Source organism: Varroa destructor, unplaced genomic scaffold (genome assembly GCF_002443255.2).
Source record: "Varroa destructor unplaced genomic scaffold, Vdes_3.0 BEIS01000001.1, whole genome shotgun sequence".
Lineage (NCBI taxonomy): Eukaryota > Metazoa > Arthropoda > Arachnida > Mesostigmata > Varroidae > Varroa > Varroa destructor.
In genome coordinates this window covers 50340641-50365992 of record NW_019211454.1, presented here as the reverse complement: position 1 = coordinate 50365992, position 25352 = coordinate 50340641, and the positions used below count along the sequence as shown (strand labels likewise).

The window sequence follows — 25352 nt, the reverse complement described above, 5'->3', positions numbered from 1 at the left end:
AGATGCAACAGGAGCGCACGATTAAAATTCTGGATAGCTAACAGTTGCAAACGGAGTCATTTTAACATGAATATGATGCGTAATTTAAGGTAATACCGGTGAAAACTCAGTTTCGATTTTCGTTCACCTAGAAACTCAGTTAGCGACAGCTTTGCTCGTTGACGACGACGACGACGAAGACAACGAAATGCTTGGCTCAATTATTGAATAGCTACAGATTCCTATAAGGATATTAATTAAATCAACTTTTTTTTTAACAAAATTAAAAGGGTTAGTTTAAAAAAAAAAGGCTAGTAGAATGTTACGTTTTATATGATGATTGCTCAGTTGGAGTCCCTCTATATGAGGAGGAACGGTAACGATCTGAGGAGGGGGTCCTGCCAAGGCCCGAGATGAGGACAACTGTCGTGAAATTGTGTCGTCGTTGCCATCGACTCCTACAGACATTTGCTGCTGCTGCTGCTGTTGAGGCTTCTTAATAGGAAATGATAGAACCAAGCCGCTTCTTCGCTGAAGTTGGGCCGCGTTATTGTTGTTGTTCTTGTTGAATGATGGAATCGGGAAAGGTAGTTGGCTTGGGGGCCGTTTCAGAATGGCCTGCGCCCGAGAGGCGAGAGCATGGAGGTTTAGCCGGCCGGCGAATGCGCTGAGAGAGAGAGAGAGATCATACAAAATTACCGCGTATTTCATTTTTAATTTTACCACTTTCCACTTTTTTCGCTACTAACTGCATTTATCGTCGTGATAAATTCAATAGAATGTTGTACTAATGTGTAAATGCACAATTATTAAGAACGAGGTTTGCTAAACGGTCACAGGCTCTAGATCATCGACAGGTGTCACTCAGAACGAAAAACCAATTATTGATGTTAGTTTGCATTGCCATTGGTATATCGAAGACCGGGTTTTTAAAACGTTTTGCATCCATCTGCTCAGAGTTGCTATAACAAAGATGATTGGGTGCACTTTTGATTTGCCCCTAAAAACAACCGCTATCCTGAATATGGTGGCCTACCAGGATCTCTGGGTTCTTATGTAGAAAAAGCTTAATTAATGAAAGTGATGATGTAAATGATGTGCATCCTATTATAGTTAATTAGAGATACTTCATCATTTGAACGTAGTTATGCTCATTGGACGTGACTGACAGGGCTTAGCAGCAGAAGAATCAATAGGTTTATGTTGTGCAAAACGTACTGAGGAAAGCACTTTATTTTACTATCTATGAAGACCAATTTTACAGGTAAGCAAACTAACGACCCTGAACAAGTACACAGTGAAAATGAACCTGAATTAAATACTAAATGCGCCTACATATATGAGCTCTTAGAATGGTTCGCGCATATATATGTCAGCTGCATAAGCACCAACACGTGTGTTCTCGAGTTGCCAGATATTAATAGACAGCACCCATCCCGGACAAATGTTGCCCCAAGAAGTTACCTGTTCGCAAGTCCTGGATGGTTAGCGATAAGGGAAGAGGTGTGCAGCGTTGCCAAGGACGCTGGGCTGGGTAAATTGTGCGCGTGTATTCCATGCCTTGCGAGAGCATCCTTGATATGCTGTGGTGCTCGATGATACAGTTCTAGAATCTGCTCCCTTGTTGGAAGAGATAGTACGGATTCGAGAAGCACAACCGTAACCATATATATACACGTGAAACGCCGTACCAGGTCCGATATCAGCATCTGCAAGGACAAATGAAAACAATTAAATTTCATGCATGATGAGCAACGTAAGCTTTTGTGCTTTAAAGTTGCATAAAATTGCCACGCTATCTACACTTTTGCTTTTAAACTGTACTGATAGAATGGTACTACAAGTTGATACAAGAACACTCTGACGAAAGGTTACGAACGCCACGGAACCTTTTAAACGTACTAACAATATAACTGATTGCGGTTATAACAACTATAATATCATTGAAATTACCTATAAAAAATACTAGTTGGGCATCTACTATTAGATATTTCGAAGCCCAAAAGCTCGCTTCTTTTTCTTGTGGTGTTATTTCGGATACGTCTGACCCGTTTAGACTCTCAGCCTGACGAGTCTGCCCCCATTCCAGCCCATGAACATTATATGCAACAATAGTAGAAACAGCGACATCGGGTAGTGACCTCTCCTAGATCCTATAATAACATGTGAGACTATGACTAGATGACCATACGATCTTTCCCATCTGGTGGATCTCACGTTATCTCGCAGTTCTCCTGAAATACGGCTATCGATGTCCGTAACGTTTCTAAATGAATCGATCTTGCTCGAAGAAAGAGGATGTTCGAGAGCGCGTCGACGAGATCCCTTGAGACAAACCCGAGACCGTTAGATCATTGATACCTATTGAGCAGGTATCGTCGCAGCCTATGGTATTTGAGTTTTCACGTAGGGCATAATGGCCGATAGCAAAAATGGAGAAGATTCCAAAGTCTGCCAATAACAGCGGTAGAAAATTGCATCGTGGACTTCCGTGCCGTCGACAGCATTAGCCGCCGCTGATGAGCTGCCTTTCTTTTGACGTTTTGCCTTCTGCATCTTTCTCAAGCTCGTCTAGAATTGGGATGTGCTAAAAACAAGGCGCATATAATATTGTTTTTTTTTTTTTTATTTAGAGTAAATACTTGTCTCCATTTAGCCTAGAAGGTTGACTTTTTCTTGCTTATGAATAATATGCAAAGTGAAGTATTTATCAATAAACATACTGAGAAAATCTCTAATTGTACATTATTATCGTCTATTAAATGATGAATTACAACGAGCGTTAAACGGATATAACTCCTTTACATCCACAGCGGTGTTATGTATGGGTTTTGCATTAAGCCATATTATAGTTAATAGTTACACTTATCCAGATTTTTATACTTGAGCGCATTAAACTTCAGCGCCGGAGGAAGGTATTGTAGAGTTAAACAGATCCGATTTAGTTCTCGTATGTAGATATTACATAAATCTATTTTTCTTTTTCCTTGTTAACAACAATGTGTATATGCAAAATTTTCTAGTTAACCGCGATCTTAAAACCTAACATATATGTATGATAGACTATTTCACTATATATCCACATCGAAGTACCGTTTCGATCTTCGTTTTTCCTGACTACCGTAACTATTTCGCTTACTTCAGATCTGTAGGAATCTATAAGAGTGCGAGTGTCCTGTAAACAATATTGAGACGATTATAAAAGTGGAGGGCTTAATGTCTTTGGCTAAGCATGTGGGATCCTTCCCCAAGGACTCCTACGCACTGAACCATGGCGCTTCATTCTAGTGGCTTTGCCAATGGGCAACCCATAGAGATAGACAAAATAAAAGAGACTTCATTCGTCTTGCTTCATCCTTGTAACTTAATCTGCGTCTTCAACTCGTTCGTTGGCTACTATGGCGCCTTTTCCTCTCTCCTGTTATTTCACGCCAATTTTAGCTGTTCAGAAACCTCTTTTCCACCCGGCATCCACTCTGAGAGGGTTCCTTATTTTCGGACTTCTTCCCTCGCCTATGCGCTATCAGCCATTATCTCTCTTTCGAAAGATCCATATAGTTGTGTTCAGAATCAAGTACGCGAGCGACAACTAAGCAAAGATTTTGATCGAAGGATAGCCATACGTCCGACCCAGTAATAATCCCAAGTTAGAAGAAATAGGACATTTGACTCTGCATGAACTGCAATAAAAACCTCTGTCGTATGACCGCTTGTTATTATTCCTTTAGTTGTTTGTTGATGTTAAGCCTCGTGCCAAAGCTTTATTAGGAACACGTCTTTTTGTCGAACGGGCCAACGCTGTTAATTTGGGCATCGTCGCCGTGTTGGTGATTCTGAATTCTTCTATTTGTGTAAGCTAGTAATAAGGCTGATCGACTAATTTCAATTGTTGAACCTCTACACATTTGTTTAATGATTGTGTACCAATGAATTTCCTCTTTTCTTATTTTTTACTCTTCGACCCTTTTTATAATATGACGACACTGTCGGTCTCTCCTTTGAACATAGCATTCGCCCCCTGCGCAGGGTTAGTCTAGAATCGCTTCTTGACTTGCATATGCAGAGTCTGCCGTTTAAGAAGTAGCTTCAAGATACCCGACATGCATCAATATACAAAAAGGCATTCAACAGATGCCGATCGCCCCATCCTGCGCAATACCCGTTGCTTTTTGCCTTTAGATCTAAATAATGGTAGCTATACGAGTGACGCAGCGGTACAGAATAATCTAACGGGAGAAAATGCCAGAGGCGGTCCTCATCGAGTGAGAGGCTGCATGCAGAGGAACGGATGATGCATCCAGGACACTATGGTATGGAAATCGTTAAAAAGTAAATAAATTGTTCTCAAGACACATAAAGCCTTACTGTGTTTTTGGCAAACATTGTCTTTAGGTTTCGTGCTATTCAGTATTATCCAAAAATATTTCTGGTATTCAAAAAAATTTATGGTTTTTTTTTAATAGGAGAGGTTTGAGCTTATGGGGGCGATTAGGGGAGACAAGTGTTGCGAGGGGAGAGTGTTTCCTCGCACTACAGTACATGCCATATCGTGTACAATATTACATTACGTGTTTATGTGGCACCTATCCTTACGATTTTTTGATACATCATAAGGTGGCTTACCATTACTATGGGTCATATGATAACGATAAGTGGAAAGGAAGTGGAAACTATACCACTCTTTATGCAGCTGGTTCATTGCCTATATTATTTTTCCTACATATTCTGCTATGATCCTTTATCCAATATCGTGAACTCGAAAGCTGACATTTGTCTTCCATGCTGTAATTACACAAGAGTAAAATATGCCTGCCTTTAACTTTGTTGTTAACTTATACGTAGCGTTTACAATGCAATATTTCCGTTGACCCTTAGCGGCTGTGTATGTATATTCAGTACATACTTAAGCATTGATACGACAAACAGGCACTCAGTAGCGCCTATGGTTAATATGTTGTTTGTGATAATAGCTGATCGCGTAGAGTTAATCATTTGAAAGCATTGATCGTTTCCTTTTTGTGGGCTGCGATATACTACAATGAAGTAGACTTGGGCCGAAGGATTCCACTCGATAAGTCTCGAAAAAAGGACAGAGTAAGATAGACTGCCTCGCAACTATTGGGAAAGCAAGGAGGCGCTGATGTCCGATTAAAGAGAACAATAGATTACGAATGTTTAAAGATTACTATAGTATTTGATAGACTAGAGCAGTCAGAAACGCTTGATATTCTTAAACTAGGAAAGTCTAGATCGTCTAAATTTTGGGCATGGCTATTTTGATCCTATTCAGGCCCCGTTTTAATAGTCCGTTGCTTCCTAAAAATCGTTAATCACCTAGAGTACATCATGTCGTTTCCATTTTGATCTATTTCTTGAATGAACGGGAGGTTTGTTGCTTGTTTCCACAGAAGTTCTAACAGTTCCTTTTTGGATTTGCCATAAATAGTCACATCATAATCTCGATTTTTCTAGTCGACGTGGATACAATATGCGTCTGTTGCCATTATAGCACCGAGAATTTGACAAATGACTCCAAAAGATAATTAATGGCGGCATCTTATCTACGCACTTCGTCACTCTAGGTAGGGTCACACCGGGCTAGGGTGACTCCTGCACGTAAAGCGGTCAGCATTATAACTAAGTCAGTACTATTCAGATAAAAACTTGATTTGGTTTTCGCGTGCTTGGTCAAAGGGTAGTTGATTGATTTCGTAGTGCCTTTTTTTGGGGCTATTTTTCTTCACGGGGTGCTCCCTTCTCCCCCGTATGATTCGCTACAGTTTCAAATTCAATAAGCCCAAAAAAAACAGCAGTTGTCTACAAATTCTAGCGAGAAATAGACCGACCCTATTTCTGTTGCGATGAAATCGCTTTACTTAATTATAAAAGCACATGTAAAAAAACGGATAAAAAAAATCGGCTAACCAAAATCAAAGCTCATCAAGCCAAGTTCGTTTACAAGACCAAAGGGTTCAGTTTAAGGTTGAAACGAGCGTATGTTTGCATGCGCGTGTATGGCCGTACTTCATAAAAGTGATGGATCAATCGTTAAGTCATGAAATAGTTACCCTCTACTTTCAAATGTGTTGCACAGCTAACGAGTTGCGCTCGGTCTGCATTAACTACTGCAGCTCATTTCTACTACATATATGGTTAGGGATTATCGTATTTATCAAAGATAGCAAAGGGATCGACATTACTTTCAAAAGTTCTGAGACGCAAACTGTTTATAGCGGCGCAATATGTCGATAGGAGGTCAAGCAGCTCAGACACCTATTCCTTCATATGTATGTACGAAATACAGACGGGGTGGGACAAACACAAATTCGAAAAAGACTTGACAAATATATACTGTATATTTATAACATACATACGTACCGTATGCATGTTTTCTATACTAAAGTAAAACAGGGACGCTCAAATGATCAAGAAGCTTTCTACTCTATATATGTATGTACATCAAAACTGCACACTATAAGATAAAAACATCAGCACGAGTTCTAGAGCAATAAAAAGAAAACTTGTGTCAGCGAAATATACATATAAATTAAAACGGAAGACATCATTTCCGTTAGCCGCTTCGTCTTGTCCGCGACTTTGGCGCATGAACTCTCGTATGCGAGGAACGCTTTGCCTCTGCTGCTCTTGTCACTATAGTTTTGCCTCCTGCGGTAACGCATCGTTGTCTTAAATTTTTAATCTTATATGGAACTGTTCAAATTCATTTTTGGCCACGAGACGATAAGGTAACGTGGTTATGCTGTTTGCGTGGGCATACGCATACAAACGGCATAAACATAGACGTGAAAATTTTAATTATGAGATAAAAATGGCAGGTGGTCTCGAAAATTGGCTGAAGCATGCCGTGTGCAAAAGCATTTTCCCTTTTGCAAAGAATAGGGGGAAAGTTGAAAAGGAAGAGACAATTGAACTAGAAATTTAAAAGTAATGTATTTGTGGGGCCTGTCTTCCGTTGCTGATACAACGGAAGCGACTGCCCGTTAAGTGCGATTGAACTTGGCGTTGGCTTGAGCTTCCTGATCCCTGCTCGAATACCTCCTGACCTATCTCCTGCCGGTAGAAATCGGTGAACGTTGAAGTACGGTTACTTCCGCTCAGTCCAGTAGAAACAGATTTTTATTATAATCATCGAAAATCGATCTTATTGCAACCAGTCGAAAGAAGTGGCGATCAGTTGAATAAAGCGACGAGACAATCAATGGGTTGATTTCTCACCAACCACCTGTAAGTGGTAAATAAAAATTTACCATTACAATCGACCTCCCGCTAAACCCGTAGAACATTCTTACGTAGACCAACTAGTGCAATCCGTGTTCTAGTTAGAGTGAAGGTCTAACCTAATTTACTTAGCAATAATATACCCAGTGTAGCACGGGACTAAGCAATCAGCTTTTTAATAAGTTTCTGTTTTACCTGTAATAAAAACACTGGCGATAATACTTCGATAATCAGACTCAATCGAAATAAGCTTTTCGATATCATATTCGTAAGTATGCTCGGCACTTGAGGGTCTTACCTGATCAGAGTTTCCCAGTCGAATTAACTTATTAGTTTTCAAAGTGGTAGTTTAAATTAACCTTATACGCACATGTATGTGCGTAAAAATAAAATCTCGATTGTACAAAAAGTTGACGAACAAAAAAATCAACCTTTTTAAAATTGACATTTATATATTTTTTTTTAATCATATTAAAAAAACGAACGCAATTTGTCCATTTAGTGTGAACTCGCTATTTGTTGCTGGGCCTTTGCTGACTGGTCACGTGGTTTACAAGAAACAGGCACGACGAGAACTACTTGAGGTAGTAATCGGTTGATGTACAGACGGCGAGGGTTCCGCCTACAATCTGCAGGATTAGCAGACAAGTTCTACTTCAACAGCTCGACGGTGTCCGGAACACATCTGTCAACCTGGAAGTTCAAAAAACCTGTACGAGGTATTTTCCCTCGATACCTCGCCTCTGTCCGCTTGTCTGTCTCTGCTGCCAACCAGTATTAAGTTCGAGAGCGCTCACGCCTACAAAGAGGAAGCTACATTTGTTTGGGGGACTCGGTGGAGGAAAAGGCATAGGGAGAGAAAGTAAAGGGGGCAAAGTTTGTTGCAGTGGCAACGCTGCAGAAGCCCATTGCGCGACCCTAGGCCCTTTGAAGCGCTGCCGCTGCACGCTCTGAGCTGTCAGCTGCACTTGACAGGACATGCCACGTCTCCCCTTTGAAAAATATCCCGCAGTCACAGCCGACATCGCTTGATGGCACGTCCTTGGTTTCAGTGAGCATTTTGTCTGCCTACCCCCCTGTTCGTAAACTTGACTTTCCACAGTTACCGCCACTGTACATTGTCCATTCTACGGATTCTTGAACTTTCATCTACTTTTATCGCTGTTACAGTTTGAACGCCAAAACAATTTAATACAGCAGCGAAGTAGATGATCTGCAGGTCTTTTTAAATTTTGGCTTTTTTTTTGGATTCGATTCAGACTCATGGTGTACCGCTAGTCCTAATTAGCTTTGCTAAAGGCAAAAAGTCAATTTTGCCTAATCAACGAAGTTGGAGATACTGGCGGTACCACTCGTAATAGACTACTGAATCGCGTTGATATTGCGTTATATTTAACCTTCTCATTGTAGGAGGTCTTTGATTGTATGAACAGAGCCGACACAGATATTCTCATAATCGAGCTTGTCCAAGTTAATGCAGGCTGTACTAAATAAGTTATCATTTTACTGGATTTACATTGCCACATAGTCGTTTGTGGAGCCGTTTACACAGTGAAATGTTCATACAAGACACACCCTCGATTTCCTTGTTTTTTCTGTTATATACTGTAAGTGTTTTGAAGACCTCTCATGAAACATCTAAAAGTTCCCTGAACTAAACTTCGCATTTCCAAAATAATTCTACGCTGATGAGCCCCTGCCCACTAATCTAAACTCTGGTGCTCAGTAGATAGGCCAGTATTTGGTTACCGCCAGCTCCACACGTGAAAATAAGCTAGGTAGCTAGGTAGGTTAGGTTAGGTAGGCAGGCTGCATCACTCCAACGAACCCATGGCACTAATAGGATAATTTTGTAAGCACACTGCAGCAGGCTCGATATTTTAACAAAAGGAGGTATTTTGGTTTTCTTCATCGGGCTCGTCGAATGGCAAAGGAAATGTGCCTCGCCCTTTTCGTCACTTCCCCCTCTCTGAAGTTTCTTTCGTGCTCAAAAAAGTTTGAGGGTTGTGCTAACGTTCCGCCACAAACGACCGAGTCACCAAGAGACCACCGTCGTAGGAAGGCCAAGTTTTCCTTGCAACTTGTAAAATAAACGAGAAAAAGGGTAGGCCCGCTAATTTTGCTATTCTGAGCGTTACTCTTTTTCTTCTTTCTACTGCAGCCCCTGCCGCCAACTGAGAATAACTCTGTACATGGAATGGTCGCTGCCGGCAGGCCTTTTTTTCCGAGACTTTTTGGCTTGTCAGAAAGCAGACATGAGGCAGCACTAGGTATAGTAGGATATGTCGGTAAGGGAACTCTGCTGCTGGCGCGGCACCACGAAAAGGACGTTTTTTGTCTCGCACAGAGAGTAGCGACGGCGGTGAAAAAGCAGCTGCAGGAGTAGTCGCGCGACAAGGATAGCGACGGTAACGTCAACTAGCCTGCAAAATGGCCATGGTATGCCTGCCCGTTGTTAGCTTCTTTTATAGCCAAGCTGAAAGAGAGCCGTCGGCAGGATTTAGATGCTATGCAAACATTAGGGCTAAGCGCCTCTTTTCCATAGAAGCAACTCTACATTAGAATCCAACGACACGTCGAGCAAGCGAAGTTGGGTGGGCCTCTAGCGATGTTCCTGTAGCAATACAATGTCTGCCACCTAATCTTCGCTGACCCCCCTGTCTGTCAGCATGCCCGCTCTAGTCTTCCACAACAAAGGGACTTTTGCCGGCCAATAAGACTGCGATTGGTATTGCGCCCGAGTCCCAGACATCAAAGACTACGTACGTACCGAGTGAGAGCAAAGGAGCGAATGGGAAAAGGTAAACACCAGTCTCGGACTGCAGGGGTCAGTTTGACAAATTTTAAATTTGAGACAAAACTAGCAACACGTAGCAAAGCCAGTGGGTCGTTTACTTCAATTTTTTTCCAGGAAGAGAATACGGGTCCGATCAGACGGGTAACGTAAGCAGGACAGTGGCAATATTTGGTTCGTGCAAGCATAAATCGCTGGTAACAGTATCCTCGTCACATTTTCTGAAACTGAAAGGGCATCTGGAGGCAAACAAGGAGACACAGCAGTCTCTATTGCAAAGGTCAGGACAAACGGACGTTAACGGTAAGTTGAAGAATGTAAGACTGGCAGACATAAAATCAAAAAAAATACCGACCATCCTAATAAACATGGCAACTATGACACTGTATCACAGATGCAATAAATCGTCTATTATTATTAGTAGTCGTTTGACTTAGCTTTATTGAAATGACAAACAAAATAACGAGCTGCAAACGATCGTTTGTTTTGATAAAGTCTATTCTAAATATTCAAAATTTCGGCAAGAGCGGTATAACTTCGTTTAGATATTTCGCAGTAGGCGGCTTAAAACGTTCACGAGTGGAATGAAACGCGTGTTTATTTCACTTTTACGAGGGAACTGAGATATCATCCTGCGTTCGCTCTGACGGGGCTAACGGTGCCTATGTTATATTGGTATGGATGGTGCGCGTATAATTGTTGTTCGGATACAAGGGCTTATAATAGACTTATAACTTTTCAATATTATTCATAGGGTATTTCTTACGGGGAATATAATGATTTTCTCTTCAATACATAGTTGCTCAGGGGACCCCGCAAAACATCAGCCTCAGAGGATTTCAACCCGGTTAAAAATGGCTTATATATTCAGGACGGCAACTTAACGTCAAGTTTAGCGCATTCGTTGCTGGAAATAGCTACCAGACCCGTTACGTGTTTATCATCAACGTTATTTGCGTCGATTGATACGTTAAAAGCACGCCGTTCTACGGATTGGTTTCTTGGAATTAAGATTTAATGCTAATCGCACGGGCGAGACGTCCCTGCGAACACAAATATCCGAGCATCTTCCAAAATGTAAAGCGACTTATCTTGCTTCGGGACGTTTCCCTTATATCAGTCGCATAGAGAACTTACCAGAGCGTAGCCAATATAAACGCGGTTCCTTCTAATTATAATAACAGGCTCTGAGTAGCAAACATGTGCCCCAAATGGATAAGTAATCGTTAACATAGTACGTAATATTTCATTAATTTTTGGTATTTTTGTATGGTATAATTAGGTATATTATCAGACACAGCACACTATGAGGCTGGGACTACAGTGAATGTTAATAGCTACTAGACGGTCCAAAAATGTCCTTAGTAGGTCAATTTGGTTATCCGTTAGTGTTCACTACAACAATATTGTGTTAGAGACATACAGATGCACGCATTTCGCACGTCAATCAACGTCCGCTGTAGTCATACAATGATGACTGGTTCTTCGATAAACCCGCAAAAGACCGGTCCAAGAGTGAGTATCAGATTATTTTCGCCAATATAAGAAGGACAATATTCATGAACGTTAACGTTAAACAGATCGAAGACCTACCCCATTTTTATCGTCTCTTTGCAAACGACGAACCTCCGCTGTAACGTAACAATAACATATTCGTAGAAATATTTTAGCGAGTTTTACCGGGATGCGAACCTGCAAAAAAGACGAGGCGACAGCTAGCAGACCGGTGTAGTGTGGAGGTGGGCGCGGTCCGTTTCGGGTAACCCGATAAACAAAGTTCTGTGGCTGCTCGTCTTGATCGCCTTGCTGTACTTTTTTTCCTCTTCGTCTCTCAACTCTCAAATAATGACATCATAGTAGCAACAACACCCACAGCGTGTTTCGAAACAGGAGTAACTACAAAGGTGACTCCGCTTTGCTGGCCTGCAGAACCTCACTGGCTATAGGACCTTTTCTTGGAGCCGTCGGAGGCCTTGCTGCCGAGACCTATGTTGTTCTTGACAACGGTCGCGACGACCGACTAACCAGAAAAAATAAGTCGTGTTGTTTTTTGTGTCAGTTTAGCGGTTGGCGGTCAGTACAACAGTAACCCCGGCAAGGATCACCAGCCACCATTGCCCGATAAAAAGAACGCCGTAAGCCAAGAAAAGAGATGGGGCCTTTAATGATGATAAACAAAGGAAGGCGTAAGAAAAACGAAAATGTAATTCCACGACAGATATGAGTGCACGCGCGATATATCTAGATCAATGTTTCAGGTGCAGAAGCAGCAGGTGCGCAAAGATTAAAGCGCGATTTGTCTTCAGTTGTTACGATCTACTTCCATGAGACAGCCCATTAACCAAGGAACAAAGGCAGTGATTTATCCTTCGTTTTTGTTTCCTTGTGCTCACTACTATGGCTAATTCAGAATTTTCATTCTTGATATCCCCCCGCTTGTAGATGAGGATCCTTCTTTGGGAAATTCTGGGACAGGGCAGAACGATCTCGGCCGGATTCGTAAGTTACTACATGGGGCACTTTTTCGCCCCTATGTGGCTAATGAAAGTGAAAGAGCTATTTAGCACCTTCATCTGTTTTCATGGCAAAAGCCTGTGATTTTTGCGTCAGATCATTTTTGCAATGTACTGTGCATTTGTAATCACCGCATTCGAGCTAATTGAACCTGCGCGTCTCCATCGCATTGGAAATTTCACGGCCTCTAATAATAGAACCAGAGGCAAATCGCTATACATTACTCGGTCGTGGGGTTTATTTCTGCTGCTGTACACAAGTTAGATATATATCACTATTGCAGCACCTACTAAGAAAGGCAATACATTTGCATATGACTTTTATGAACTCCGGGCCAGCTTTGGACCAGCACATTTGGATCCCAATTTGGCCAAACTATGCAAATTTTATAAGTGGATTGGCTCAGTTTTCCGAGTACCTGCTACATCAGCTGAACTCATGAACAAAAACTACAGCAAAATGCTTAATAAAAGCTAATGTATCTTGATATATAGGCGTAAATTATTGCGCCTTATCTCTGCAAACAGAACTAACTAATGGTTAAGTAGATTTGCTTTGAACGTGTTCTAAAAATGAAGTACGGTAAGAAAATAAACTTATTACCACCACGATCTGCCCACGCTTCCGTTTACGTATCTCGACGAAGATAAAACGAGCTACAGCAATTCCTGCTACCGTTCACAGAACAATTGGAATCTATGTTCCGGCTCTAATGAGCATTGACCGTTAGCTTTGTAGCAAAATTGAATCTCTCTCTGCTCACGTACAATGACCTCGCGGCGGCTCAACCAGCACCGAATGATACAAGTCATAAGATTTACAAATTCAAATGCCAGAGTAACAACTGGATAGGAAGGTTTTTCGAGTCTTAATAAGAATACATAGAAGACCTATAGTGACATCTGTTACGGGAACTCTATTCATATTGGATCTGTGTTCGAGCCAGCGAACAACATATACATATATAGGTAGCTCGAGTCTCCGAACATTTTCTTCCTCCACTTCAAACCTTGCAGTTTGCCCCTTTTATGGTTCATCGTTACTATTCTTCGACCTTCGCCATTATTAGATCAATCTGCGTACTTATCGTTGTCGTTGTATTGCTACAGGTATGAGAATACTAGTTGTCCAAGAAAAAATGGTCAGTGGCAGCATCAAAAATCACATTTAGTTAAGGAAGCGCGATATGTGGACTATAAAAGCATGTTGAAAGGTCCTGCTTTTGCCGAATGGTTGATTGTCAACTTTCACCCAGAAAGTGTTGAAGTGAAAGTGTCACACCCCGCGCGCCTGTGAGTACAACAACATATATTGACTCGTGTATAATGTCGGATAGCGTCAAGCCATTCAAGTGATGTTAACCTCTCTTTCGATTCAACAAGATGCGAAAACAGAATGTCACTTGTATTTTACACACATTTTTTGTCCTGCTTACTCAAAAATCGAGTCTTTTCATGTAAAACGTTATGCTGGACAAAAGCTACACACCTGCATGCTTACCAATAATAATGCAGTAATATTATTTTTATTTGTTTCAACATATATTGAATTACAACATCTTTGGTCAGCGAACCACGCAGTATTATAAATGTTAAGGTACCTAAAAATCTTTGCGCTTTATCTGCATCATCAAGATGAACCGGGCAGAATAAGCTTTAGTATCTGGTGTTTTTCAGAATTATATATTAACTATAAAATGAACATTGTTGCTAGAGCTCATCTTCAATTGTCCAACGCACATGTTCTCATTTGAACATTGAAGCCGTCAGTACTAACGTCGTTTGCGACAGGGACGTTACAAGAAAATCGGCGGCTAGTCAACAAATGATCTCTACGACGCGGAGAATCGCTCATCGACGCCCTCGAAACGATGCATTTTTTATGCTGGTCCGATTCGATTCTTAGGCCTCTCCTACATTTTAGTGCGGCGTGAATTTTCAAAAATTTCTGGTCATGGCCATATATATAGCCGAGGGATCACCGAGTGTTTTTTATTGAGTGAGCCTAACAGTATGTCGTCTGCGATGTGTTACACTGTTTAAAGCCTAATAACAAAGGCCCTTCTAACAGAGAAATCTTATTCATTCATGTTCAAGGGTTGTTAGCCGATAATATTATTTTACGTCTTCTCGAAGTATTTAGACGTCTCACTTTTCGCCTAAGCGGGTCCCTTATTAGTTCTTCCAGGTAAAACATGAGATTTTGTGTTCAACAGGTAACTCAACGCCGCAAGTCTTACAAGTTAGTTAATCAGCTGTTACGCTGTCTTTGCGCTGGGCTAAAACATCTCCGTACCAACGCCCGGCCAAAAACCTTGTTCGTCGCGCGCTAAGGTATCCTGCTTCAAGTATCTTGTCAAATAATACGTAATAGTGCGTGAAAAAGAAGAACGTGCATTGCTTGATTAAGAATGATTATGTCATTCGGTGTTTCCTGCTATGTCGTTTTACGACAGTTCCCTTTATCTTCACTTCGCATTGCTGAACACACCGAATCGTGATCCACTACGGAACCGCTAAGGTAAGTTAAATCGGATAAAAGACATAAAAGAATTGAACTATTGCACAAGCAAATATTCTAACGCTGATAAAGCTATCCGCATCACTCGTTCAACATATATTAGCTGTTGTATCGTCAGTTTTCATCTGCAACAGGCGTCCGTCTTTAAATCACCAGCGGATGCGATCTGTGTCTGCACCCGGACCGTACTCATCGCCTTGGTACCTAATCACAAGGTCAATTTAATCCACATTTCCGCTTTTTATTCAACGTCTCGTTCACACAGCGTTTCCTCAGCTCGCGCGACTTTCACTTCACGGATTGTCGTAATCCTTGCTAACATCCTCACGCAATACCACCATAAGCTTTAGCAAACACCATTACAAATCTTACCGGTCATTGCCCGAACTGTTGGACAAGGGACTCGAATGTGCATTGACAGTTGGGTACAATAAATATGTTTCTAAAAGTGTTGTTACTTTTATGTGTATCCTCTGGCGTCTACGCTTATATATTCCTCCATCCATATAGCTATGGTGCTTGACGAAGCTCACCTTGAAGGCGGAGAACCACTTGCGATAGAAGAAACACTACACAGACAAGTGTACAGATAGAAGATCTGTAGCTTGTGTCTTCTGTTAAAGTCGTCTCAATTTTATCAGGACCACCCAAGAACGCAGGTCAAGTAAGTTGATCGACAGGGGACGTCGACTTGTTCGTTATAGTACTGTTATAACTATATGTATATGTTTATATTGACCACAACACTATAATCACCACTATTATAGTATACCGGGGCATGTACCACGTAATTACAGATAGAACTCGGCCTTTTTGGCCTTTTCCAACTGGGCTTCGTGTAGGCAGCAACGAATCTATAGACAAAATCGTTTCCAATCAACTACAGCAAGAAGCTACGAAGGAAGTCCGAGCGACGAAGTGGGTCTAACCCGCACCCGCACCAACTCGCGTTCAAGTGTCTGAACACCGCTGATTTCTGCCTCTGCTGATCCTTCTCGCGTCACCGGGGGGAAGAACACAAGTAGGAGAAGACAACGAACAAGATAAAAAAGAAGAATTTATCGGGTGAGAATGACAGCGCTCGAGCTGCCAACGGCGCTGCTGATGCTATTGCTGCCCGACTACACGGTCAGAGCGCTAACCCGCGCCGGAAAGGGCAGGGAGCCAGTCAAAGTACCAGGCGCAGCAGCGACGGAAAAGTCGAAGTTATAACGGTGGTGGGTTCCCCCTTCATCGGCTGCTGGCTTTTTTGATCAACAACATTTTGTTGCCAACAACACCAGTATGATTTTGGCAGTTCTATCATCATGAGTATCATCAACGCCAACAGGATCAAGCACCATCAGTAGGGTAATACTATAGTAACAAACATCTACGCATCTGCTTCGTCCTTTTCGACCACTTCGATTCGTTTGCCATCGGTGCGGATCGCTACTGCCGCTGTTGCACTTTGTTGCAGCCACTGCGTCAACCACATTAAGTAGTTAAATCCCTCTTGACATTGCTGGCTGCAGTGATGGCAGAGAGCGCGACCACAGCGTTCCCTCTTGATGTCCAGGACTCTGATAATGAGGATAACATGAGAATTTCGTCTCTGTGACGCCTAGGCTAAGAACGAAGCATCAGAAAGATACAGTTATCGATGCCACGCGTTCGAAGACGATGACAGGGAAACAGATGTCGCATTGATAATGATGATATTAAGCTAATGTAGAGGAGAGGAAAAATTTGTTAGCGCATTCGGATTCCGGCTGTCATATTGGCTTGTTGAAGAAGTGTTGACCATTTTTCTCGCCAGATGGGTTTTAAGTAGCACACGTTAAACAATCAGAGTCGCGTCGGTGTTGGCGTCATTTGAAAGGTGAGATTTGGCAGTAGTAAATGGGCTAGAAGTGCCTTCATGCAGGCTAGGATAGAAGGCCCTAAAGACGGGAAAATTTTAAATATTTCTCAAGCATATAAAAAAATCGTGCTATTTATGGTTGAAATGCGCTATCGGAAGAGACGGCCCAAAGACGGTTCTGTCGCTTTCGTTCTAAAAATTTCGATAGAGGAGAGATGCTCCTTGTAGTGGTCGACCAATTACGGGGAAAACTGACGAAGTTACTGCGAAAGTTGAGTAAGAACGTCACGTATGTAGTCATGAATTAAAACATCCGCCATCAAACGGTTTTAGATCATTTGAAGAAAACTTGCGTTATAAAAAGCTCGATGCTTGGATCCCACACAGATTGACGCAAAAGGATTTACTCGACGGTATCCTCATCTGCGGTATTCTTCAGGAACATTACGAAGGAGAGCTATTTCTATAGCAGTTGATCACCGGCTATGAGAAGTAAATCGCATACAACAATAATATGCAAATAAAAAAGGATCTGCTCAATAATGTGTGGCAAAACCAAGACTGATGTCATAGGTGGTAATTTTATATATTTGGTGGAATTGGCAAGTAACCACACATTATGAATTGCTACCGCCTGACAAATGACGACCGATTCAGGTTTCTACAACTAACTAAATTATAGCAAGTTATAAAAAAAATGAATCGAAGGGAGCCCAGTGAATAGCAAGTGTGTTGTCTTCCACCACAAAAACAGATCTTGCACCATCAGATTGTTATCCGTCTCGGCCTCTACAGAACTCCCTTAATTTTGTTTTAAGTAAACAATGTAAAGATCACATATCGCAGTTTAGCGCCCAGACATCGCAGATATTTTATAGTGATCGATCAAAATTGCGCAGCTTTAGTTTTGTAATACTATTTTAAACTATAAAAAATATTAAAAAACAATTGCTGCAATTTTGGCTTAAAATTATCAATATTTCTTCGATAAACCATATATATATATATATATATGGCAATTAATTTTTAAATAATAGCTAAAATAGGACCAGCACTCCAACAGCAGCTGCGTGCGATTCCTTACACAGAGCTGATACCCTATAATTGGTAAAAGTGCAAATAAAATCACATTATTTAAGCACTGCAGGTATTCCTCAAGGATCTAAGCCATAAGCTTTCTATATATGAAATTTTATTACTGATATAAAAATTAGAATCGTGACTGTACTTATCTTGTCGCATTTATAAAAAGAACGGGATAGTGATGAGGAAGCTATACCTATCCCTATAAAACACAAATCCATAATTTGTCCGAATGCGTGCCGCTCCCTCTGTTTAAAAGTTGATATTGTCCATAGATTTCCATTTAGACCCATTTTGTTATAACTTGCTAACAATACACAAGTTTTTCTTACGCGGACTTTCAGTACAATGGCGTGGACGCAAGCAAACCTTTTTTATGTAATGTATTGTTTACCTCACGGTGCTAATGGGCCTGGATTTAAACAAGGATTCTTTCATTCGAGTCTCGACCAACACTTTCATTTTACCAGACCTTTATTGTAGATACGTAACAGCCATCTGCACTAACCTATTATTTACATATCACTTATTTACTCACGTATCCATAGCTACCAGCAACATGAGGCTTTTAATTGTATTTATGGCTGCAGGTAGCTTAATTCATCTGGTGGTTAAAATCAAGCTCCCCTGTGATATTTCGGTAAATTCCCAGTTTTATTTTCTTAGTTAGAACACGCTTATCGTATCTTGAGACGTGAGGAGTGGTCTAAATACTGTGATCAGCGTGGCGTTCGTTACTAACGGATTGCCTTTGCCAGTCGTTTTTCCGACAGTATAAATTTTGCGCAGAGCGTCAAGAACCGAAACGAATATATATTACCAAAGCATCACTCAATGGCTGCCCATCTGTCTCAGTCTTCGTTTGGCAACCAGCCTATATTAGCGAACGGTAAAATCTATTAGGGACATTCATTTTACATGCTATTATATAGAAAGTATATAGGTTAGTAAGTGAACGAGTTCGAATCGTCTGGACCCGGTTGACCACCGACTACGAAAACAATTTCGGAGCAATGCGCTCACTTGTTAGTAACTTCAATCTGGCCTGTGACGCACGACCCGAAATAGGTAGACATAATAGCTATTCATTTTGATAAAGATGACATTCGTAGTACTTTCGTAGATGACACACACACATATATAAGTAATTGATTGCTATGATAAACTAGGCGCACTATATGCTCTCCATCAGCGTGCATAGTCATGGAGTCGTTTTGGTTTCGTAACGTGCGTGTACGATAAGCAGAAGCGCTACATGTTGTGCACATCACTATGTGAGGATTTTGAAGGCCAAAGTAAAAGCAGCGGCTATGTACCAGCATAGCTTGGCTATATTGGTAATAATGTCAACTTTGACACCATTTCAGCAAATCGCATTGATATACAACAGCATTGCACTAAAAGTTAAAGAATTGCTAAAATGTTGATCTGAAAATAACTTCACTCTTCCAGAAAGCAGTGGTTTCGTGACCTCAGAGATTCTCCGGCTTAAATTTGCATAGACAGATTAGAAATAAGACTATGCTGTACAGACGGCTTTGTTTATATTTGTGCTAATGTGTTTGTTCAGCTAACAAAAGGCAGCTCGATTTTCGCACTTCTATCGAACGCATCGACGAGCTGTTGGCTAACGTGGAATGGCCAATGTCAGGCCCAGTAAACGTAAGCTCTTACCAATAACTACACGTTAGAAACTCCACATGCATCCTTATAAGCCGTGTGCCCTGTTAGCCTATCACGTTTGCCCAGCAATGTCAGAGAATGTTTGCAGAGAAGGTGGGTCAAGGAACTGGTTTCTCCATCTCGCATAAAAAGAACATTACAAAAAATAGGATATTGACTCGAGACTTGTCTGAGGTCGCCTGATCTGCTGTACATCAAAAATTTTAGCCGTAATACGTAATAACATGCATTTCTAACCGAATTTTCAATCGTTTTTACACGAAGCTTTGAAATAGACCAGACAGTTGTGAATCGTATAGTGTTTAACCTCACGAAAAAATTCTTCAGACTCTAATCCTTTCTAGATCAAGAGGTCAATCTGCGCGTGGCTGCGGTGCATGGTGTGTGAGTCCAACCCTTTGTCCTTGAGCACCACTCTCTACTTCGTGTCCATACTTAGCCACGCACTGAAGTCCTGCAGTCGTTCAACAGAGGGTGATTTCGAGGATTTCTTAGCGGTTTGTCACGAACATGGTAATATTTTCGTGTTTTCAACAGCCTGTAGCAAAAGGCCTACCTGCTGGCATTTATTATGGAACACCATAGCAAATAGTCTGATTTAACGACGCGATTGCTCTCCCGGCGCGCGTCACATTTATAGCATGAAGTCTGTACAGCATATGGCTATTCGCAGCATTGATTGACAACATTAGAACTAGGGCTTCATTGGCTCGTTCACTCTACCTATTACTGGCTGCCTTAGTTAACCCGTAATCTTCTCCCGTAATCTATACGTATTTGCCGTATATCGCAGACTTTTCGTAAACACGGCAAAGCCGTATTTAGAACTCATTATTGCCAAGTGTTATTCTTCCCACTTACTTGAAATATGTTATCGGTACATTTTTCTGTTAGGTGTTCAAACCTAACCTACCCCAAGCTCTCTCGATCGTCAGTTGCCGTCTTTTAATAGCGTCTCAGACTCGCGCAGCTCAGTATATACGATAAACTGATATAATTATGTGGTATTATCATAAATATTTCGTGGGTATTCCGATCACAGCGTAGAGCTCGAGAAAGCCAGTTATGCTCGACCAGCAAGTACTACATGTACAAGCGGCGCGGTCAAATATTATATATTGCAAGAAAATGGAAACTAAATCAAGAATCATTCACGGGCGCTTCCATGATCTGAAGAACAGTTAATATTTCATGCTATAATGTCCTAATTAAGACATGCGGAACTTGATAATGCAAACGTGACAAAATAAAATAACTTACTGATCCAGTGAGCATCGGATTGCGGAACTTCCACTCACCGACATAAACGGAACACTCACAGAATCATGGTTTAGCAAAAACATTTCTAGAGAGCGATGCGTTCGTATTATGACCCACTCAATTGTCTGCGCTTACACTATCAACTGGAATGCAACATTTTGGCCATGATCTATTATAAAAGGCAGCTATTCCCCATATTTCCAATAGTGTTCAGATAGCGCTAACTGATAAAAGCCATTAACAAACACACAGAAGCCGAGGTACGGTAAAGATAAGGATAATCAAATCGCGAATAATATGCCTACGTATATCCGCGAGAGTAGGTCTCGGCGACCCTTGCTAGCCGACCACCGTTCTATACTATTGTAGCACCATATATGTTGATGCTAGTAGAAATATATGAAAAAATCGCTACTGTCGTCGCATGAGGTCGACTCAACAGATTGACTGAGTTGCTAATTAGGCATCTGCTGCAATTGTCCATCTGCAATCGTTTATGTTTAGTTATTTCGCTACTGACGGCATCGGCAAGGGTCATTACGCCGGGGGCTTTTAACTGCGGTGCGCTACTATGGAAAGCACCGATGCTATCGCGGCGATAAAATGTTCGTATGTTCGCCGTCCTGTCAGCTGATTTGAGCACGATTACGCTATTTGTGAGCCATCTGCTGTGCTTGCTCTGTTGTTGAACACGGATGACGCATCCGTGATGGTACGCCATAGTCGAGTTGACTGTTGACGCGGTTCGAGTCCAATCTCTACGATGGCACAGTGACGCTAGTACTTTTTATGATAGGCCGGAACGACTCGATTCATCTGCTCTATTCCGCAGCTGAAGCTTACGTCTTCATATAGCGAAAGCTTCGCTTATATGTCTAACTATGGACGCGACACTCGTAGAACAGCGGATGTAATAGCAGTAGCAGTAATACAGTTTGGTGTCGTGGCGTTTGTTATTGCTACAATTGTTATTGTTGTTGCCGGGTGCCAGCGCATGTCGTTGGCTAAGTTTTCTTTCTCTGATACTGTGGCCCGTAGCGGCTGCCCGCTTTTGGATCGTTGCCTCCCATCGCTAGCCACACGGGCATTTATCGGTGTGCGTTTGTCTGGCTTGTTCGGCGGGGCAGAGACGACAGCGAAAAGAAACAGATGGCCATTGCCACATACCAACAACGATATTTGTTGGCGCGGATGCCGTTTACCATCACACACACTCACTCACGCACACGCATGGATACATACACAAACACGAAACATAACCGAGATTCCGCGCGTACTCATATACGCATACATTGTACATGGGTAGTAAGTTCTTCACGGAAGTCTGGTATTTGTTACACTCCCCTCTGATAATGAATAGGCCACAGCGGAGACTTATCAACCCTCCTGCCTTGCCCCCCATCGTCATCTGTACAACCGCCTTGGTTCGATTTGTCTTCTAGTGGTCAACGATTAATCAACTTGCTGATGTCTGCTTACCTGTATAGGCACAGCAACACTCACAGACTGTATTCCGACGGGGGTAAGGAATGAGGTGGCTGGTTTTGTGCCGTTATTGCCTCTGCCAATGTTATTGTTGTTGCTATGTGCTTGCTGGTGTTGAAACGATATACACTGATAAAACCGTTGGATTTTGCCTCCGCACGGCTGTATGTACCATTGACGTCTAGGGTGAATCTAACACAGCTGTCGGGCCCGTACTCACAGACAAACAGGAAGTTTTATCACAACATGGTATGTCCTTAATACGCGTGAGTGCCAGGAAGCGGCAGTGCGACCTTGTAGCTGCATATCGACAGCGTGGCCTGTTTATGACGATAGACAACGTGTTTGCCTAAATGATGAGCATGGAAATAAACGTTACAGTAAATCTTCGTTGTATCCCACATAAAGATATATTACCCTAAGCTGCAGACGAATACCGTCACGGGACACGTTTAATATTGTACACTGATACGATTATATAGTATCCGGTCATTTGGCTTATGCGCCATTTTGTTGCCCTAAAGCTAACGTGAATGCTAACATATCTGTCAGCTTCCGGCTGTCCCCAGTGCAACTCGAACGTTTGTTTGAATATGGATTTGAACAGAATCCAAAGACGGTTCAGTTGTATGGCGTAAAAACTACGCAACAAACGAAAGATATACAAATGCAGCCATTTCCATGATATAATCAGTTTTAAGCAATTATACACTTTTCACCTATTATATTGTCGCTACCCTGAGATAACTGGTTTAATATCCTGCATGGACTGCAGGAAGTTATTAAATGACTTTACGTAGCGTGACGATAACAGATGTTCATCTGGGCGGAGGCAATCTACTGACGAAAGAGATCGTACCTCAGAAAACAAATTCTAACGCAGCCAGTCACCAATAGCTTAGACTTCCTTGCCATTACTCCTGAGTTCTATCAATTAGCAATAAGCTACTATTCCTTACATTGATTTACCCTTGTATAATATGATGTACAATTGTTTTCAGATTCAATCGATTCAAGTAAGCTACACCCAAGAGCACATTTTCTATACCCAGAAAGGAATCCAATGGACTTCAAATTCACTCCAAGTTGCTTCTCCGTTCTCTCTGACAGAAGACGCGCGTCCTGTATTCAGTAAGAATTTGCCTAAAAAAGACGCATAAATGCTGGCAGCAGTCGTTCCTAAACGATTTCCACATACGGAAAAAATAGACCAGCGTAGAGCACAGTCGACCGTAACATTCCTGCTTGAAAGATCCCCCCGTAACAGAAAAAAACTCCTTCCTTCTATAGGATAGCCGTCCGGGTGTAGTTAGCACGAATGAACGAGTTGTTGGACTACAGCTGTAGGATGAGTGACCCTGTTGCGGCTAGAAACAGCCAGCCGGGTCGTGTTGGTTTCTTTTGTGTCAACGTTTAGCAAACAGAGGTGTCTAGGCTATTTTGCATTTTCAGACATACCTGGAACTAACTCGAGCAGATTTCAGATAAATGCGAATGGTAATAGCATGCGGCCCATATGGAACACGTCGAACCGGCTGTAGGCCTGCCGTCGCTTGCAACGTCTACTCTGTAGATGGGCATTCTTGCTGCCGTGGTCGCACTCTGTAGCCTATGATGAATGGTCTGTACGTGTCGCGCCGTTGTACCATATCTTCCTTACTTATTTTTAGAAGGCACAATTTATACTCACCCATAAAGGAAACACGCAGCAAACATAGCGGCGGGACTTAGAAACAGTGGGATAGCCTATTCGGTACCTTTGACTTTTTTACTGGAGACGGACTCTAAGGGAAAAACAATCTCTGGGCTAGGCTTAACCAGCAAAGCTTTCTTTGCTGTGCGAGTGATGATGGCTTGCTGGGGTGCTGCTTGGAAGTCCTGCAGTGACGCTCATGATAGGCATGCCTGCCACAAGTTGGGGGACACATGGCCAAGCTGCTCGGCCTGGAATGAATCTTTCCCATCATATTAATCGCCTCGAACTAGACGAGAAGCGGATGGTAGAAACTAGAAAGGGTATGCATTCTACCGCCTTACGTCTGCTCCAACTGTTGCAGCCGTACTAATGGACGCTAGGCTGTCTTTGTAATCCTTATATAGTTCTTTAGCTTCCTGCTTGCTCTATGTTCGTTTCCTGCCCTACCAAAGATTCTCACACAGGAAGTGCTGGAGCGCCCGAACAGTGCTATGAATTCTGGTTTCTTAGATTGGGAAATTTCTGGAATCTCGGAAGTACATTATAGAACGAAGGCAATAAATAACTAGGCGAGAAGGGGAAGGAGTAGGCTGCTGACAGCGAACTTCCAGTAGAGGAAAGTTTCCGCCAAGGCAAGATTCAAATTGTGCCGGATATCGGCACGCAGGTCGAGATTTATTGTTCTAATAGTTCGAGGTCTTAAGGCTTGCTGTAGCATGCCTTTAGAGATGATCCAAGGAAACGACAATAGCGGAACATCAGCGCGGGCTAGATTCCAATTTTATAAGAACGTGTGATGAACGATTGTCAGGCGATTCAAAGCGTCGATACTGGATCTACAAGCCGGAAGCACCAAATTACATTTCCTGTATACTTTTCAATAAATATATTCTAAAAAACATACTTATTTTGTTATTATTATAGCTTAGCAAATCAAATATACAGTAATAGCTATCGAAACAGTTAAACGATTAAAGGTAGATTGTTATCGTTTACAGAGCACTATATTGACTCCAGTCTTATCCGATAGCGACTTCATCCTTAACAAAGACGACTTTTCTAAACGAAGTTATTCAAACAGGTCATATTGACATGAAAACTATATGACCATATATACGTGCATGCCTTCGGCGTTGGAATTATCGTTTATATTACACCTTTGGGGCCTTTTGTTCGACAAACAGAACCACCTATACGAGTAACGGTAATTATGATATTGACCCGCCCTGTAATGCGATTACTACATAAAGGTGATA

At 41.9% G+C, this 25352-nt stretch overlaps 1 protein-coding gene and 1 long non-coding RNA gene across 4 annotated transcripts in view; one reads left to right on the top strand and one right to left on the bottom strand.

Moving 5' to 3' along the window:
• LOC111242982 (uncharacterized) overlaps positions 1 to 25352 on the bottom strand; it is a 61706-nt gene that overhangs the window by 23720 nt on the left and 12634 nt on the right. For 2 of the 3 annotated variants that reach the window (XM_022787975.2, XM_022787983.2), the window contains exons 1-3: positions 15580 to 15716; positions 1444 to 1688; positions 306 to 646 (exon numbers count right to left, since the gene is read on the bottom strand). In XM_022787975.2, the coding sequence (XP_022643710.1) occupies positions 306 to 646; positions 1444 to 1688 (586 nt within the window). In that variant the 5' untranslated portion in view covers positions 15580 to 15716. Of the gene's footprint in view, positions 1 to 305; positions 647 to 1443; positions 1689 to 15579; positions 15717 to 25352 lie in introns of those variants that run through there. The other variant, XM_086988808.1, reaches the window with a different exon arrangement.
• On the top strand, positions 10136 to 24999 carry LOC147758771 (uncharacterized). The gene is made up of 4 exons (XR_015327581.1): positions 10136 to 10315; positions 14742 to 15046; positions 15557 to 20168; positions 23402 to 24999. It is a non-coding gene; the product is annotated as an uncharacterized LOC147758771 (long non-coding RNA).